This window comes from Xyrauchen texanus, chromosome 25 (assembly GCF_025860055.1).
Source record: "Xyrauchen texanus isolate HMW12.3.18 chromosome 25, RBS_HiC_50CHRs, whole genome shotgun sequence".
NCBI lineage: Eukaryota > Metazoa > Chordata > Actinopteri > Cypriniformes > Catostomidae > Xyrauchen > Xyrauchen texanus.
This window is the reverse complement of record NC_068300.1, coordinates 28886545-28905209: the sequence shown is the minus strand read 5'-3', so window position 1 is coordinate 28905209 and position 18665 is coordinate 28886545. Positions and strand designations below refer to the sequence as shown.

General features: G+C 36.7%; 1 protein-coding gene across 1 annotated transcript in view; it reads left to right on the top strand.

The window, feature by feature from the left end:
* Positions 1-18665, top strand: part of LOC127619321 (delta-type opioid receptor-like) — a 77466-nt gene that overhangs the window by 43633 nt on the left and 15168 nt on the right. Inside the window, exon 3 of the mRNA XM_052092199.1 lies at positions 11789-12141. Coding sequence (XP_051948159.1) covers positions 11789-12141 — 353 coding nt within the window. The remainder of the gene's footprint in view (positions 1-11788; positions 12142-18665) is intronic.

The window sequence follows — 18665 nt, the reverse complement described above, 5'->3', positions numbered from 1 at the left end:
CAGGGAATGGAGGTTACATGAGTAACCGAGACATTTTATAATTTTCATTATAGAATGCTGAGTGTAGCATCTGTGCTTGAAATTATAGATGCAGTCATGTAATTAAAATACATTTTTTAAATGCAAAAAAACACCTGTATAATTAATGTTTGTGGTTCCTGGTAGATTATAGCAAAAATAATAATTGTTGATTTTTGCTCTTGATATTGTAATCGCGATTATAAATATTGATTAAAATTTTTAATTACCGTGACCTCACAAAGTAAGCAACCGTGTGGTTCTTCAGAGTAGCAGATTTCAGTGTTGGATACGAGCTGTGCTCCAGTTTCTTTTAAGCATCTTTTAAGCATTAAATTGTATTGTATTAAATAGTGTAATAATGTTTGTTAAGGTAAGGCAAATGAAAATGATTGTAAATTGATATCTATGGTATAGAATAAATGTAATTATTGCAAAATTACTGGTTAAATTATTAGTCCACGTGCAGTAAATAATATGGCATAATCAATATTCAAACTTATTAACAGCTGATTTAAATCGACCAAGTTACTTTGTTAGCCCTTAGGTGGCTAAACAGGGGACCATTCATCCCGTTAGATATTCAATGGTGATCTTGTTTGTGTAAGATCATCATTAGATAATTTTTGGCATCAGTGGTTGCACTCTGGAAAATAAAAACAGTCATTTGCAATCAGAGTTTGTGCAAAAATGTTAAATCTACCAATACCAGCTGCGTGGCAAATGGGTCTTATAAGAGCAGACGCGATAACAATGCGATATTCTTTATGTTGGCTACACCTCCAAAACACACTTAGAACAGTTAAGCTGAATTATTTTATTGCTATTTTGTACAAATTAAATTCACATTGGCCTAATTATTAACATGACAAAACAAAACTGTTATACAATTTTTAATAAATCGTACACAGAAATCGAGCAACGCGACAAACTCTCCCATTACAATGACTGCTGTTGCTCACTGCAGGTTTACACTGATTGAAACCTGCCTTTCGACGCGAGCACAGTGACGCTATGCACAATGTTCTGCACTCTCACGACTGCTCTCATTAAAAACAAAGCTGTCTAATCAGCATAACAACTCAATTATTTACACCGCATCTGTGCCTTCATTAGAACAGGATTGTTAGAACGAGGACTAATCTAAGCAGCTCTGAATGGCCATTGCCATTTCATTCCTCAGTAGACATGTTAGTGATTGGTTAGAATACTCAACCTCTGCAAAAATATGTTGTAAATAGAAACTATTGACGCATCAGGAGCAGACTTAAATTGAACACTGTAATAGTCAGTTTACATGATAACATAATCGTGGCAGCCGTAATCGTAATCGCGATTACTTTTCCAAATAATTGTGCAGCCTTAGTTCCTGTTTAGTTTAAAATGTCATGTTGTATCGCTACCCAAAATGGTTTTGTACATTATTCTCTACAATACTGGCTGATATTCATTTGAAAGCAAAGGTCTGTGCTTGTTTGATTGAATATGCCCACACAGTTTAAATTGTATTGTTGGTTGTCGTTCCATTCTCTTGTCCTCTTTCATGTAAAATCCTCTCTGGGCCTGCTGGGTATTAGCTGAACCACTAGCAGAGACTGACAGAACACATATTTTTGTTGTTTATTATATTTAATCAAAGCAGAAGCTTTACAAATGCAGTGATGGGATTTATCCAGCTCTACACTAAACTAAATGTTTAAGGACACTGCAAATGTGCAAAGTGACCAGGCATTTGAAATGTCATTACTGGTTGTAGTATACTGGAATGTGATCTATTTTAGGGTGCTTTCACACTAGCACTTTTGGTGTGCACCCTGGGTTGAATGACGTCAAAGTTCAGTTTGTTTGGATATTGTGAATGCTGTTTTCCGAACTCGGGTGCACACCCACAAACCTCACTGCTTGAAAACGTGGTCTGAGGTATGGTGAACTCTGTGGTTCATGTGAACTCTGGTATTGGTTCACTGGTGATGTGGATGCAATTGTACCAAATCATGGAATGACCGCTTGTGATGATGTATAATTCGCATCTTTGCAGCCTCACAATTGCAATTATAATATAAGTATAATGCATTTTGCATACCTACTTGTCTCCAAATAAATCTCCTTCAGAGAGCAGCTCACATGCTTCACATCTCTTGAAATACATCCGCAGGCTCGTGGCAGACAATTGCTAATATTCATCACATCATTGCACATTCAATGCATCTGCTGGTGACAAACACAAGTGTTGTTCTGTGCATGGCACGTTTTCAAGGTAAATCCAAAGAAACAAAATGTAATCCTTCACTTAACACAGTAATGTCTTCTCGAGTTGTTACCTAGTTACAGTGGTAAACAGCTGCCACTTGTACTCATGTTGATGACGTAATAAGACTGCAGTTCAAACCCAAATAATATGATTTGAACAGAGACCGGGGAGGAAACAAACTTGGATTTGGTCCAAGCATCGAACCAAGTGTGAAAGCACCCTTAGACAAGGCCGTAACCATGTCGCTGTTGATGAGGTCACAAATATAATTGTCCTCTTTGGTCCTTTACAATAGTAAAGGCTATACAATTTAAATTTTCGGAATAAAGGCTTTAAATGTGTTAATGTTTATTTTTAATTATTTTTTTTTACTTCACATAGTATAAGACAAACACTGTGTATACATTGCTAGCAATATGCCTGTTTAGTCATCTTTTCTTTCTTTTTTGTGCTGATCAAAGAAAAGACAAATACAATTTTCACTGATGCAATCTGTAAATGACATGACATCAGAAAGCAAAAAGAAAAATACACACATTTATTTAATGTCCTCAAGTTGTGGGTCCATTAAAGAATACCATAAGTTGTTCATTCAGCACTAAACTTTTCTATGGCCCCAGGAAGCTTGGAATATAGTGCAACTGTTATGATGTCTTTACACTGAACCTTTAATAGTGCTTTATAGTATTTGTCCTTTATGAAGCTTGACAGCTTCTGCTCACTATAAAATGTTATAGTATGGAATAGAGCTGCTTCAAAAATCTATTTTTATGTTCCAAGAAAATCACAGTATATGGGATGTTTGAACAACATAAGGATGAGTAAATGACTGAGTATAAGTACATTTTCCTAAAGATATATGACACTAGACTGTCCTTGTCAAAACCTAAAAACTCAATGGAAGCCTCAAGTCACAGTTCCCTATCTGTAACTCTCTCGATGTTGTGTTGATGTAGTGACAATAGGGGTTGCCCTTGAGAGCCCCAAACACCTCTGCATTTTGAGAAAAGGCCAATGGGAATTGGCGAGTGGAATTTGATTGATGACTTATTGTGATGCTGTTTACCATAAACCATAAATGGAACGATCTGAAAAGTGAGTGTGACGTATTATAAAATACTAGTTGTTATGACAATACTAATGATGGCAGTCAGTGTGCTTTGATTAGTTTATTGTGCCAGCTGTAATCCAGATAAAATTAACTGGAAATGTATAACATTTACACAATGACTGGCAGCCAGTATCAATATGCATTGATTTACATGTGTATGCATTATTTCTTGTTCAGTTTTGTTGACCATTATGTTTCTGTGTGTAGTGTATATGTGATTTGCTGAAGACACGTTCAATGTTTTTCATTTTCTATAAGCGTCCTTTCTGCACAGCGACTTAAATAGCAATTACTGTCAGCTTTGAATTGCTTGATTACTTTCAGTTCTGAATAGGACAATCATCTTTATTCTATATGGGCCTGAAAAAAAACATAATTATCCTGAAGTATGTCTACATGATCACTACATCAGCGGAAGATTGAGGAGATGAGAGAGATTGTAATTTCTCTTTTTGTTCTCTTTTTGTTTCTCTCATGTTAGACGGGTTCCATTTGATGCTTGGCTGTGTGAGAAAAAAACATTCAATATGTTTCAATTTTGTATGTTGTAAAAATGTCTTGCCTAGATTGATTTTTTATTAAAAATGTATTGTCTTCAATATTGCTAATTAAAACAAGACATCCATTATTAATGAATCAAGCTTTCTTTTGCCTGCTGAGGAGTGACAGTACAATTTGATCTCGCCTGCAAATTGAAGGTGGCACACACTAGAAACTGCATCATTCAAATAACAATGTGGCATTGATGTTATCTGCATATGCTTCAGCCACCTGACCGACAGAACAGTGACATTTGACACATACAGTAACCATATCGTCTAGGTTACGGATGTAATCGCCGTTCCCTCCATCAGGGAACAAGACGTTGTGTCGAAGAAGCGACACTAGGGGTCTCTCTTGAGAGCCTTTTGCATCTCTGATCTATGAGAAAAGGCCAATGAGAAATTGGCAGACAGAATTTGCATGTCCCGCCCCCGGACATATGGGTACAAAGGGAGGGAAATGCGTCTGTTTCATTCAGGATTTTTCTGAGGAGCCGACAATGAGGTTCGGCTGCAACAGTGGCTCGGTTCAGCGAACGTCTTGTTCCCTCCATCAGGGAACGGAGGTTACATCTGTAACCTCGATGTTCCCCGTCTGTCGCTCACTTCGACGTTGGGTCAAAGAAGCATTGATCTTGGTCAGCGAATGCATCCTCTGAATTCACGGACCAGAGGGGTAGGGCCGAGTTTGTGGGATCTCCTGGGGTAAAAGTGCACGGTATTACCTCAGCGGAGCAATACCGTGAGTAGGACGAAACCTACTCAACCCTGAGATTGTAAAATCTCGCAAAGGTAATAATGGGTGTTGCCCAACCCGCTGCTCTGCATATGTCTGCTAGGGAGGTGCCCCTTGTCAGTGCCCATGAGGACGCAACACCTCTTGTTGAGTGTGCTCGGGCACGGCTTGGGTGCGATATGCTAACATAATGGCGTCCACTACCCAGTGGGAAAGCCTCTGTTTGGAGACAGCGTTCCCTTTTCCGCTGTCTACCAAAGCAGACAAAGAGCTGCTCAGAACTTCTAAAGCTCTGCGTGCGGTCCAAGTAGATACGCAAAGCACGTACCGGACACAGCAACGAAGGGGCTGTTGCTTATATTCAGAAAATACTCATTTTAAAATATCAGTAACAATATAATAATTACTGTTACTTTTACTTTGAAAATAAACTGTAATTTATCCCAAAAGTCACTTTTTACACAAGATGGCCACCATTTTAAATAGATCGACATAAACATTAAAACCACTATTTTCACAAATAACCACTAGATGATGCCATAAACATGTGAAACTTACAGGTTGTTTGGCTCGACAGCTTGAACAGAGTGTGACACATGAGCCGTCAAACGTTGTATATAATATTTTTTATTCGTTATAGGGTTAAGCTCAATCAACAGCATTTGTGGCATAATATTGATTACAACAAAAATCTATTTTGACTTGCCCCTCCATTTCCATATAAAAAAAAGAAGAAACAAAAAAAGAAAAATTCTGGGTTACAATGAGGCATCTTGAAAGTGAATGGGGACAATCTGTAAATCTGTTTTAAAAATATAGCCTCAAGACATAAACAATATGTGTGTTAACATGATTTTTGCATGATGAAATCGCTTCCCAACCTTTTCTGTGTAAAGTTATAGCCAGTTTTGCAGCTTTGTTGCCATGACGATGTAATTTCAACAAACCCTAAAATGTAACTTCAACTTTTCGGCCTGAATTGCCTTATGCACAAGAAACACCTCAAGTTCTTGAGCAGGATTTTCCATTTTGTTTGTGGGTGTAATAATAAGTGCTGAGTCATTTTGTGAAATATTTATTGGAGTGCTTGATTTGGTCATCAAAAACTTATATTTATCAGCACAGAAAAAGATTATTTGACATTATCTTCACATAACCTAATTGATATCCATGAGTGTTGCCATTCATGACCTACTAATAAAGTTAAAAGCTGTTTATTATACATACTGTAGAATGACCAAGAAATAGAAATACCCATTTAAAGCAGGATTTGCCATAAACAGACATCTCAACCATTTTTCATATCTTCTGGAAAAAAAATCATATTTGTAATGCAAGTAACAACAGAACGGAAACTATAATTGAAAAGTTGAAAAATAAAAAATAATTCCTTGCATCAGTTCATAACAGGAAAATGTAATCTGATTCTGATTATTGTGATTGGTCACACCCAACACTGCTGAGTAGCAGCTCTATATGTGCTTTGCAATGACACTGATGGGACGTCAATGTGAATAAGTGAGTATGATATTGTGTATAAGACACATCACTGTTCCATCATAAGTGTTCTTCGTGAGTGAAATCGTTTATTTACATGTAGTACTAATCAACTTGTTCTTCTCATGTCTAATGCTCTTATTTTACAAGGACTTCACTAAACCTAGTGAATATCTGAGGCAGATTAGGTGTCATGGTGAGAGTCTCCAAAAAAACCCTCAGCAAATGACGCACACACTCTCATTGGCACAATACTGTGCTGCCGCTCTATTAAGATTTGAGATATTACTCTGCAGAAGATGAAATTAAATTCCGGCAACCTCCACCCTTCCCCTTGTGACTTTTGTGGCTGCAAGACATAAATAAATCATGATACACGGCAGATCATGTAATATTTATACCACATAGTATTCATACCTTTTCCCTGCACAGATATATAATCTATGGGGAAACTATATCATAGACCAAAATTAGAGTTGAACACTATATAAACACTATTGGTGCCACTATGTTTTTATTTCCCTATACAAAACAAATCAGGATATTGATATTTCTTGTCTTCAGTTGGTAGTTCTAGCTTCCTCAGTTCATTTGTTCATCGTACGGAATTTTGATAAAATGTAATGGATTATTCTGCATTTAGAAGGGGAAGACCGTATTTCAAAAACATCAACTGTTTTTGCACCTGAAATACTATACATTCAGAGAAATAAGAAAAAAAGGACTCTGTTTCAAAGCCGACCTACAGTATGTAACCTCCAGGACTTTACCTTGAATAAATTTAATGAATAGTAACATTAATACATTTAAAAATGGCCATAGTATAAAATACAATATAAAATAAAATCACAAAAGATCAGATGCCATTAGAAAATGTTTACCTTAGATATTCCCTTCTCACTCAGAGCACTCGTGCAGGTTGAGAGTGATGTGTGCTTTCATCATGATACGTGTTGTTTCTTTTTGTCCTATCTTGTTTAAACATAGTTAATTCTATTTTAGGATGCTTGGTATACTGCTGCCTACAGAGGATGTGCTACCTAGCAAAAGCCTTCAAAATAAGACACAGCCAAAATTACACGCAGACGTGACAGCGGTCCTGACCGGTGCAAGTTCAACAGCACTCGTGGAACAGACATTATAGCGGACTTCAACATTAATCAAGATGGTGAGATTGTAATTACTCATCAGAATGGACTGCAGTTGGTAGCAGGACTGGATCGAGCATTTTTGTTGGCTGATGTTCTGCTACTCACACTCCAAAACATAAAGCTGTTTGTTTAGAGATGCACACATATTTGGTTTCCATTACATTGTGCAAACGATTTAGGTCTACAGGGTTTACCGTTGCTCTGTAGTCAAGACAAAATGTGTAATACTGGATAACTTTAGGATGATTAGGAAGCAATTTTATCAAACTACAGTCTTGTTAACACATACATTTGAAAAACATGTGCCATATGAAATTTATTTCTTTGGTAATTAACAGTATGACACAAACACTGTCACTAGAGTTGAAGTAAATTGCAAGTAATGCAAGTAAATGGAAGCGCAGCGTAGTTCTAACGGGAAGACTAGCATCTGTACATCATCACATCATTTGCTGGTTAATTCCTAGCCAATCGCATGTAAGCCATTGCTTGATAAGTCTGCTCACAATCTATCACATTGCTGTTTCATTGTGCTAACACAGGCAACCTCCACCACCCCACCACCACCAGTTGAGCCCCGTCCCACATGGGGGTAGGCTCCTCACCACTGCCTTCTATCTCTGGCAGAACATGACGGTTCCGGGTACAACTCCCTCGGACCGCCGGACTGGGCCTACGCCAAAGAGAGAGATATTACTTTCTGTTTTACTTTTATCAAATAAATGGCATCTTAAACTTCACTCAAGCCTGCGTGTCTTCCCGATAGAACTTGCATTAAACCCAAACCATTACTTGTAATAATACATATCTATGAATTTATGTTAAGTCTTTAAGCAGTCCTGTTTTGGTGGCAATGCCTGCTTTCACATTCTCAAACGTTTGAACATAATTATCTGAATCTTTAATTTGCAAACTTTTCTGTCACCTTCACACATTCAGACTTTTATCCCATGATTGATATACAGCAAAGAGCCCCAAAACTCTTTTGCTTTTATTCACTCTCACATTTTGAGGTTCAGTCATCTCTATCGTGAGTGAGATGTGGTGCTTGACCCCCTTCCCCTTGCATTAAATACAAAACTTAAGTGCTTATTTTAGACCGGCTAAGAACCCTGAAGCCTACTCTAGTGTTTTTAATTTCCTGCTGAGACCCTCCCTGAACTCCCTATTTTAGCATCAGTTAATGAACTGAGTCCAACCAATGCAAAAACTGTCTGTAGACACTCAAGCCAAGATTGTGTACAGGAGACAAGATTAGAGAGGGAGAGCGAGAGAAGGAGAGAGAGAGCTATAAAAAGTGCAACTGATGGTGTATGAATGTAGTCCTACCGGTTCCTCCAAAAGCTCACTGCAGCCTCATCAGCTCTGTGGCTCTGAAGGCTCTTCCCCCTCCCTGATCTCTAAACCTCAATTACTCTCTCTTTTCTGCTCTCTCCATCTCTCCACTTCATTGATCTTTCCCTTCTCCACTCCCCTTTCCTGCTCTTGGAGGCCCAGTGTCTAGTTTCAGTGCTGTCTGATCTCATTCTGGTTTAAAAAAAGCTGAAATGCTTTTAGTGGAAGATCAAGCACAATTCTCATGAGCCCCTTGCTTAATCCAATCCAGACTAACAGACAGGATTTCAGCCTTCGGTCTCCACATTTCAAAACAAACATTCTCTGTCCAGTGAGATTTTATTTTACTCATCCAAAAACTTTCTTTTTTTGCTATAACCAAGCCTTCTGTGAAATGTTTAATTTTCTCATTTCTGTTTGACTTGTCATCTCTGTTGCAAAAGGACTTACTAAACTGGTTCAGATGGTAACTTGCTTAAAATGACAAGGGCAGAGTTTCCTAAAAGCATCGTAAGCCTAAGTAGATCATAAACCATTGGCACCAAGGGTCTCTATGATCAACTTAAACTGGCTAAGCTTTTGGGAAATGCTAATATAAGGTTACCATTGAGCACTTTCATACTTGTTTTAACCAATCAGCACATTTCCATTTTTGGAAATTACCCCAATTTTGCATAGCATAAAACCACCTTTACCACCACAAGTGCGATAGGCAATTGCAATTGTGCACATGGCTGTTTGTTTTGTCATTGAAAGCAGAAAATTAGATGATGATTTTAAGTTTCCTGTAAAAGCATTTTTTTTTTTTTTTTGTGCTTTTTTTTATAATCTGAATTTTGGTAGTCATTTTAATATCGATGTGCTTGTAAACACAATTTGGTCTGCTCACATCTACTCAGATAAAGACAGATTTTTCAGTAATTAGTTTAATTAAAGAGAAGGTAAACTGAGTCATCTGAATAGTACAATGCTGTGACTAAAATATTGAAGGCATGTTCATTAATTATGAGCCCAATATAAGACATTTACATGTAACTACTATATGACTAAGTTTATACAATACAATACAATACAATATTTCAGCAAAAAAGGGTGATGTTTTCACTTGCTGGTTATGCTAGTTCCAATAAAAACAGGGTGGTTATTAAACACCATGCTAATATCAATAATCAGGGTTATGAAGTACAATTAAATTATTATCACAGCAGTGTATATGGCTGCCATTGCATTCATTATCCTATTAATACAGTTGTAAATATTAAAATGTTGTTTGTGTTAGAATGCGATTCAATTCGAACTTTGTTCCACCACTTCCTGGGGAGGTTCTGCAAATAACTGTATCATATTTGAAGAAATAATTTGGCAATGCTAACTGCTGGAACCACATACTTTGGGTTGAATTCATTAAACAGTTGTGCCACGTTTGTGTACAATATTTCAGCACAAAAAACTGCATCTTATTCATTAATCACCCACAATCCAGTATAACCGGCTCTAAATATTTAAATTAAGTCATTGTAATTCTGTTTTAGCACGAACATAGATCCTTTCTATTTTGATTAGACTCATTATAGATTGCACCTTATTCACAAAGCTCAGATATATTTGCCTGGTGCAATTAATGTCACGCTATAAATTAATGAATTTATTCATTTATTTTTTAAAGAGATGTTTGTATCTAGCGATCATTGCACTAGTAATTCATCAGATAATGGATAAGAGCATATATCCAGACTCACAGTGTAGTCGATCATACTTACAGCATTTTAATGAGCAACAAATTCCCAGCAAGATTGCAGTGGTCTGCTGCATCCTCCACATAACACTCAGAAGCAGCCTGCAAATTGCTAACAGCACAGTTGTTTTTTTGACACTGACTTATTTGGCTTTAGTGAATCAGTTCCAAAATAGTGCAGATAGCGTGTGCAAATGAACAATGCTATCACTGGGTGAGATTTATTTTTAGTAAATTCCCTCTTGATGTTTATCATGATTTCATCTGATGAGTTTTTGTGGTGATGATTAAAATGGGTCTATACCTGCATGACTCAGAACTAGAGGAGGATGTGTTACTGTCGCTCTTTTTCACTTCTCCTTCACTGTGTTAACTCTGTCTGGCTCTAGCTGTTGCATAACAGCTTAAAAAGGAGAGCAGTGGAGGAAAAAAACATTATATCGTCAACTAATGATGCTATATTAGAAGAGAGAGGTTGAGAGACAGAGAGAGGTGGACAATGGTAGTCATTTGGAATATTTGGAAAATAAATGGCATCAAATTATGGTTTAAAAACTCTTGAATAGATGGAGCATGATCATTTCAGGTGAAGTCAATTGTTGTGCTAAATACAGTTCACACTCTTTATACTCAGACCCAAATTCTCACCTTTTGAGCCGGTTTGAAAAAAGGAATTTTGCCTGTTTTTTATTGATACATGTCAGTTTGATTACAGAGATCTGCAATTCAGCACAAAACATTTTGTTGGACTAGGCAGAGATTAATCATTTTTATTGCAAAACATTGTCACAGTCATTTCAATTCACACTTAGTGAAATTAGTGGCTAATAGCAACATTGAGAAAGTAAATTCTTACTTGTGATGTCCAGCACTGGCACTACAACTTTAAAAAAGTAAAAAAAAACAAAAAACATTTTAGTTACTAATTTCAACACTGAGAAGTTTAATTGTGATTTACATACTGTAAATGTCAATGTCAAACACTCACAGCATCTTTTGGACTTTCACATTTCAATATCCATTGAAATTGGATTCTTTGATGTCATGTGCAGTGGAGTTGCAGCTGTCTTGAATAATTCCATCATTGGTTCATTACTACGTATGCTATCAACCTTTCTCTTTATGCTACCATCACAACACAGCTGCCTGAAAAATAATTTCCACTTATCATGCATCGTCATGGCAGTTCTTTGCTGCCATAAAAGAAGGGATTGCAAACAAAACGTTGAAAAGCAAAGCGTATTTGACGTGAAATGTCATTTTAATGGCATTGTTGAGAAGGGCTCAGGGGATCGACTTCATGTAGGCGCAACCGATCAGATTTCTCTCAAATACTGACTGGATTTTGTCAGGATAAACGTGCTGTTTATCCTGATTTATATTTTCATTATCTCTCTTCTTCTCTTTCCTAGATATACCAAGATGAAGACAGCTACCAACATTTATATCTTTAACCTGGCACTGGCTGATGCCCTTGTTCTTGCAACACTTCCATTCCAGGGCACTGATGTTTTCCTTGGCTTCTGGCCCTTTGGCAATGCCCTGTGTAAAGCTGTGGTCTCCATCGACTATTATAACATGTTCACCAGTGTGTTCACCCTCACTGTGATGAGCATGGATCGATATGTTGCAGTGTGCCACCCGGTTAAAGCCCTAGACATGAGGACGCCCCACAAGGCCAAGGTGGTCAACATCTGCGTGTGGGTCCTGGCTTCTGCCATCGGGGTCCCGGCTATGGTACTTGGAGACGTGGAGGATGACAATGGTGAGCATGTGTCTGTGTGTGTACAGTTATGTGAATGGTCAAGATTAGGGCTGTCACAGTTACTCAATTTAAAATAATTACTCGATTAAAAAAAAATCCTCAATTACAAAATTGCTGAATCGACAAATCGAAAATAAGGCGGAAGTGTTGCAGTCAATAGACAAGGGTCCAAACACATAAAGAAAAGAGGTGCAGCTGTGTCAGAGCACTAAACTTTAGATTGGAAAAGCAATGCAGGACCTTAACCCTCTGGGGTCGACGGACGCGCCGGTGCGTCCTGCTGGATATTTTCATCATTACAGCAGAAACATCTTAAAATACTCCGTCATTTTGGGGTATACAGATAAGTGTAAGACATCATTAGAGTCTATAAAGGGTTTACTTTTATTTGTGTACCCTCACAATAACAACAAAATCTTGTGCTTTTGTAAAATAAAGAAAATAAAAAGGGTGAGCTTTCAGCAGTCTCTGTGTTCACGAGCAGATTTTAGAAACACGTCACTAAAATGAACTGAAACTCTGCAAATACTTATCACACAAACATAAAACATATGTCTACAGAAAGCTTAAAATGTCTACTTTTAAATAAAACTATTCAAATTTAAAACAAATATTCTCCTGCAATGCAATCTGTTTGAAACCAAACGATGTACAGTTTTTACTTGGATATCTAATTATCTGTATTGTGATCCCACCCACCAGCAGAGCGCGCCATTCATACGCTAATGTGCTGAGATGATCAACGCAAATGATAAACGCCCTGACAGTGTTCAGAGGTTTGATGTAAACAATTCATTCATTTTACTGCGCGTTTGCAACGATACACAGGCGAGAAAGCTCCAGGATATTAAGGAAGAGTTAACATTTTCCTCAGAAGAAGAGCGGGACACCAATGAACGTTTGTATTTTGTAGAGAGACTTGATCCAGCCGAGGATACAATTTCGGACGAGTATGTCATTTAGTTTTCATTAGTTGACATGCTATTTTATATAAACATGTACATATTTTACTAGTGGGACTGTTTCCAGACTTGCCAGACAGGATTCAGAGTATTGACATTTGAAATATGACTCCTAATAAGCAAGTTTTAGTTATATTTAAATACTGTTTCGGCTAAAGCAGGTATTTAAATTGTATGCTGTATGATATAAATATGATATGTAATATGATATAAAAATATGAATGTTTAGATTATATTTTATCTAGTGTTTATAATGCCTCATTATCATCAACAAAGCTTGTGCTTGCAAATATATGTTAGGGTTAAATTAGTAAAATGCACTTTAAATATGCCCATATTAGAAAATCAGCATATTATAATGATTTCTGAAGGATCATGTGTCACTGAAGACTGCAGTAATGATGCAGAAAATTCAGCTTTGATCATAAATTGCATTTTACAATATATTCAAATAGAAAAAGTCTCGGGTTACATATGTAACCCTTGTTCCCTGAAAAACGAGATGCTGCGCTGAAGAGCGCTTTGGGAACACGTCTCAGTTGTGACCAGCTGTGAAAATGTATGCAACATGTCAATGAACATTGACTGGAATTTATAGCCTCTGCCGATGTAATCATTGGACGCACCTGGTGCATAAGGGTATTTTATATTTATATTTGATATGAACAGTATGTAACATGTGCAATGATGCTGCTTAACGCAAGAGAGAGAAAACATCTCACTCAATTACTTTATTACTGTAAATGTTGTATTCCGTGTTGCATGTAAGTTATAGTTAAAAAAATCCAACAACCAAATAAAATGCCATTTATATCGCCCTAAAATAGTTCAACCATGAATATAATTCATCCTAAAAGTCAAGATTGGTAGACAGACATTGTTTCTGAAAAACTAAAAAAAAAATATTTCCATGGCCTGTATCCCCATATTTGAGTTCCAAATTGAAATGGCTAGATCGTGTTGAACTAGATAAAGAAAAAGTAGATCTTGCATTTTAAAAAAAAAAAAGGTGGGCACAATGGAGTAGCCAATCACTGTCAGCTTGTAGTATATAAATATTATATATCTGCTTTGGGTGTCTGTTGGTTTTGGTTATTTTTTGCACAATTGTTTTGTTGTTATTTTATCGTATAGTGCATCAAAATGTATGCTAATGAAAGCATTTTAGCCAAACGTGACTTCACCTAGACAACTTTATGCAATAAGAGTTATTAACTAATTATTAATTATAGTACATTACTCGATTACCACAATAATCGATAGTGACAGCATTAGGTAAGATTCATTTAAAATTGACACTTTTTTGTTTCTTTATACACATTCCTGGTTGTATTGTGCTAAATTTTTTCATAATCATTCATCAAAATGTAATAATTTGCTCTGTAATAAAGTGCCTTTCTTTTTTTGATTGACCTAGGCCAAGAAAACTTGTTTACCAAAACCCAAATAGCCATTTAGGTTTTATTTTGGGGCTATTTAGATCTAACACTTTCTTACGCTAAAACGAAGCAAGGCGATGTGCATAACACACTGTTGAAGTTCTTATTTACTTGACACGGTGCCTCAAAAACACTCTGGCAAGAAACGCTGAAAACACAGTGGGAGGCAGTACAATGTTCAAAGACATCTGTCTAGCACATGTTTACATAGGAAAATAATTGAAAAACAGCATGGATGGATGCAAAAATGCAGTCAGTGTAAATGGCCCCTTTTGGCTAATGTTGCAGAAAATCTGGCCTTTCTTAAACTGTGCCAATAATTAACACAGTATCAGTAATAGCAAATAACAATGAATTAAAAAGAAGTGTGACCATTGGGATACATCAAGATATTTTTAAAGGTGAACTTGACTTAGAGACTTCATGTCCTTATAAAAAAAAATTCAAGAGTGGGCAACAATGATTTTTCGGAGCAGGCCAAAATCACAATCGTTTGAAAACTTTTGAAATGTTTTCATGCCTGGTTTTGTTCTGTTATTGAACACTCACTTTTCATGATATTATATTATGATAATATTTATGCAGCTCTAAAAAGAAAGCAGCCATTTTCCTGTCACATGATTTAGTACTAGACAGAACGACAAATACATTCACCTGGGACCTACACAGGGTCATACCTCAAGAAGTTGGTTGAAAAAATGTCAAGAGTACATCTCTGTAAATTCAAGGCAAAGGGTGGCCACTTTGAAGATGCTAAAATATAACACAGTTTTGATTTATTTTGGATTTTGTTTAGTCACAACATAATTTCCATTGTTCCATTTATGTTATTTATTTATTTACTTTTGAATTGAATGAGAAAGTGCTAGTGCTTTGCTGGGAAACAGGTTTAACACCATGAAGACCTTATTTTCCTTCTGAATATAAATATTTGTGTGCATGTGTATATGGAATGCATTTACAATGTTCATAAACATTTTTTTGTAAATATATTTGTTTAAATAAACAATGTTTATGTTATATTATTTTAAATTTGCCCTCCAAATCAAAAGATAACAATTAGTTGGTTTTTTTTTCTTGGTTTTTTTGCATAAGGAAAATTACACCTTTTTTTATTAGGACAATTACGTTTTTAGTTTTTTTTTTAATGCAGAAAAGAAAATTACTATTCTTATAACCATAATGTGTCTGGACATTTTGCTTTTGATGTTTTATTTATTTATTTTGAGTTTAGTAAATATTCTCAATGGTGATTTTCATTAAGCCTCTTATTCAGTATTTGTTAGCCTCTTATTTAGCATAAATTAAATGAATGCTATCATAATTTAATAATAATAATAATAATAATAATAATAATAATAATAATATTATATATATATATATACAGTGGGTACGGAAAGTATTCAGACCCCTTAAATTTTTCACTCTTTGTTATATTGCAGCCATTTGCTAAAATCATTTAAGTTCATTTTTTTCCTCATTATTGTACACACAGCACCCCATATTGACAGAAAAACACAGAATTGTTGACATTTTTGCACATTTATTAAAAAAGAAAAACTGAAATATCACATGGTCCTAAGTATTCAGACCCTTTGCTGTGACACTCATATATTTAACTCAGGTGCTGTCCATTTCTTCTGATCATCCTTGAGATGGTTCTACACCTTCAATTGAGTCCAGATGTGTTTGATTATACTGATTGGACTTGATTAGGAAAGCCACACACCTGTCTATATAAGACCTTACAGCTCACAGTGCATGTCAGAGCAAATGAGAATCATGAGGTCAAAGGAACTGCCTGAAGAGCTCAGAGACAGAATTGTGGCAAGGCACAGATCTGGCCAAGGTTACAAAAAAATTTCTGCTGCCCTTAAGGTTCATAAGAGCACAGTGGCCTCCATAATCCTTAAATGGAAGACGTTTGGGACGACCAGAACCCTTCCTAGAGCTGGCCGTCCGGCCAAACTGAGCTATCGGGGGAGAGAGCCTTGGTGGGAGATGTAAAGAAGAACCCAAAGATCACTGTGGCTGAGCTCCAGAGATGCAGTCGGGAGATGGGAGAATCACTGCAGCCATCCACCAGTCGGGGCTTTATGGCAGAGTGGCCCGACGGAAGCCTCTCCTCAGTGCAAGACACATGGAAGCCTGCATGGAGTTTGCTAAAAAACACCTGAAGGACTCTAAGATGGTGATAAATAAGATTCTCTGGTCTGATGAGACCAAGATAGAACTTTTGGCCTTAATTCTAAGCAGTATGTGTGGAGAAAACCAGGCACTGCTCATCACCTGTCCAATACAGTCTCAACAGTGAAGCATGGTGGTGGCAGCATCATACTGTGGGGGTGTTTTTCAGCTGCAGGGACAGGACTGACTGGTTGCAATCGAGGGAAAGATGAATGCGGCCAAGTACAGGGATATCCTGGACGAAAACCTTCTCCAGAGTGCTCTGGACCTCAGACTGGGCCGAAGGTTCACCTTCCAACAAGACAATGACCCTAAGCACACCGCTAAAATAATGAAGGAGTGGCTTCACAACAACTCCGTTACTGTTCTTGAATGGCCCAGCCAGAGCCCTGACTTAAACCCAATTGAGCATCTCTGGAGAGACCTGAAAATGGCTGTCCACCAACGTTTACCATCCAACCTGACAGAACTGGAGAGAATCTGCAAGGAGGAATGGCAGAGGATACCCAAATCCAGATGTGAAAAACTTGTTGCATCTTTCCCAAAAAGACTCATGGCTGTATTAGATCAAAAGGGTGCTTCTACTAAATACTGAACAAAGGGTCTGAATACTTAGGACCATGTGATATTTCAGTTTTTCTTTTTAATAAATGTGAAAAAATGTCAACAATTCTGTGTTTTTCTGTCAATATGGGGTGCTGTGTGTACAATAATGAGGAAAAAAATGAACTTAAATGACTTTAGAAAATGGCTGCAATATAACAAAGAGTGAAAAATTTAAGGGGTCTGAATACTTTCCGTACCCACTGTATATATATATATATATATATATATATATATATATATATATACAACAGTGATATTGTCATATAAATAATGCTTAATTTTTCTTATATTTGTCTTTTGATTTTGGGGTGAAATATGATATGGATATATTCTTGACAAGTTTTACGAGATTCTTTCACATCTGTGTACCATCTATGAATATGTGTGCATGACTGCTCATTTATAATTTTGTGTTTGTGTGACACATAGCCAAGGTCCTGCATCTGTGCTGAACATCGCTTCAACAGCCTCTTCTCTTTTACAATCCATTATTCATGAGCCTAATACAGTAGGAATAATGGATAAGCACATTTAGCTCAATGTAAAATACCTTCTCTGATCTCTGGTTTCCTTCTTTGTAAAATAATTCCCACTAAACCAACACAGTATAAATAGGACACTTAAAATGCAGATTAAGGCTATACTTGTAATATATAATGCATAGATTTGTGCATTTTGTAGTATACACTCACTGAGTACTTTATTAGGAACACCTGTACACCTACTTTTTCATGTGATTATCTAATTATCCAATCATGTGACAGTAGTGTAATGCATAAAATCATGCATCTATGGGTCAGGAGCTTGAGTTAATGTTTCGACCATGGCATGATTGTTGGGGCCAGACAGGCTGCTTTGAGTATCTCTTTAACTGCTTATCTCCTGGGATTTTACTCAGAATGGTGCCAAAAAAACAACAACAAAAAAACGTCCAGTAAGTGGCAGTTCTGCGGATGGAAATGCCTTGTTGATGAGAGAGGTCAACAAAGAATGGCCGGACTGGTTAGAGCTGACAGAAAGGCTATGGTAACTCAGATAACCACACAGTACAACTGTAGTGGGCAGAATAGCATCTCAGAATGCACAACACATTGAACATTGAGGTAGATAGGCTACAACAGCAGACGACCACGTCGGGCACTTTATTAGGACCCTAGTGTTCCTAATAAAGTGCTCAGTGAGTGTATACTACAGTATAAAAAAAAAACAATGCACAGGTTCATTTGATATTAGTTGCTTTAAAAAAGTCAAATTGAACACAAGTTGTTAGTTTGAATCAACTGATATTTTTTTTAAATGAACAAATGCTGTATATAGTTTCATGATTATG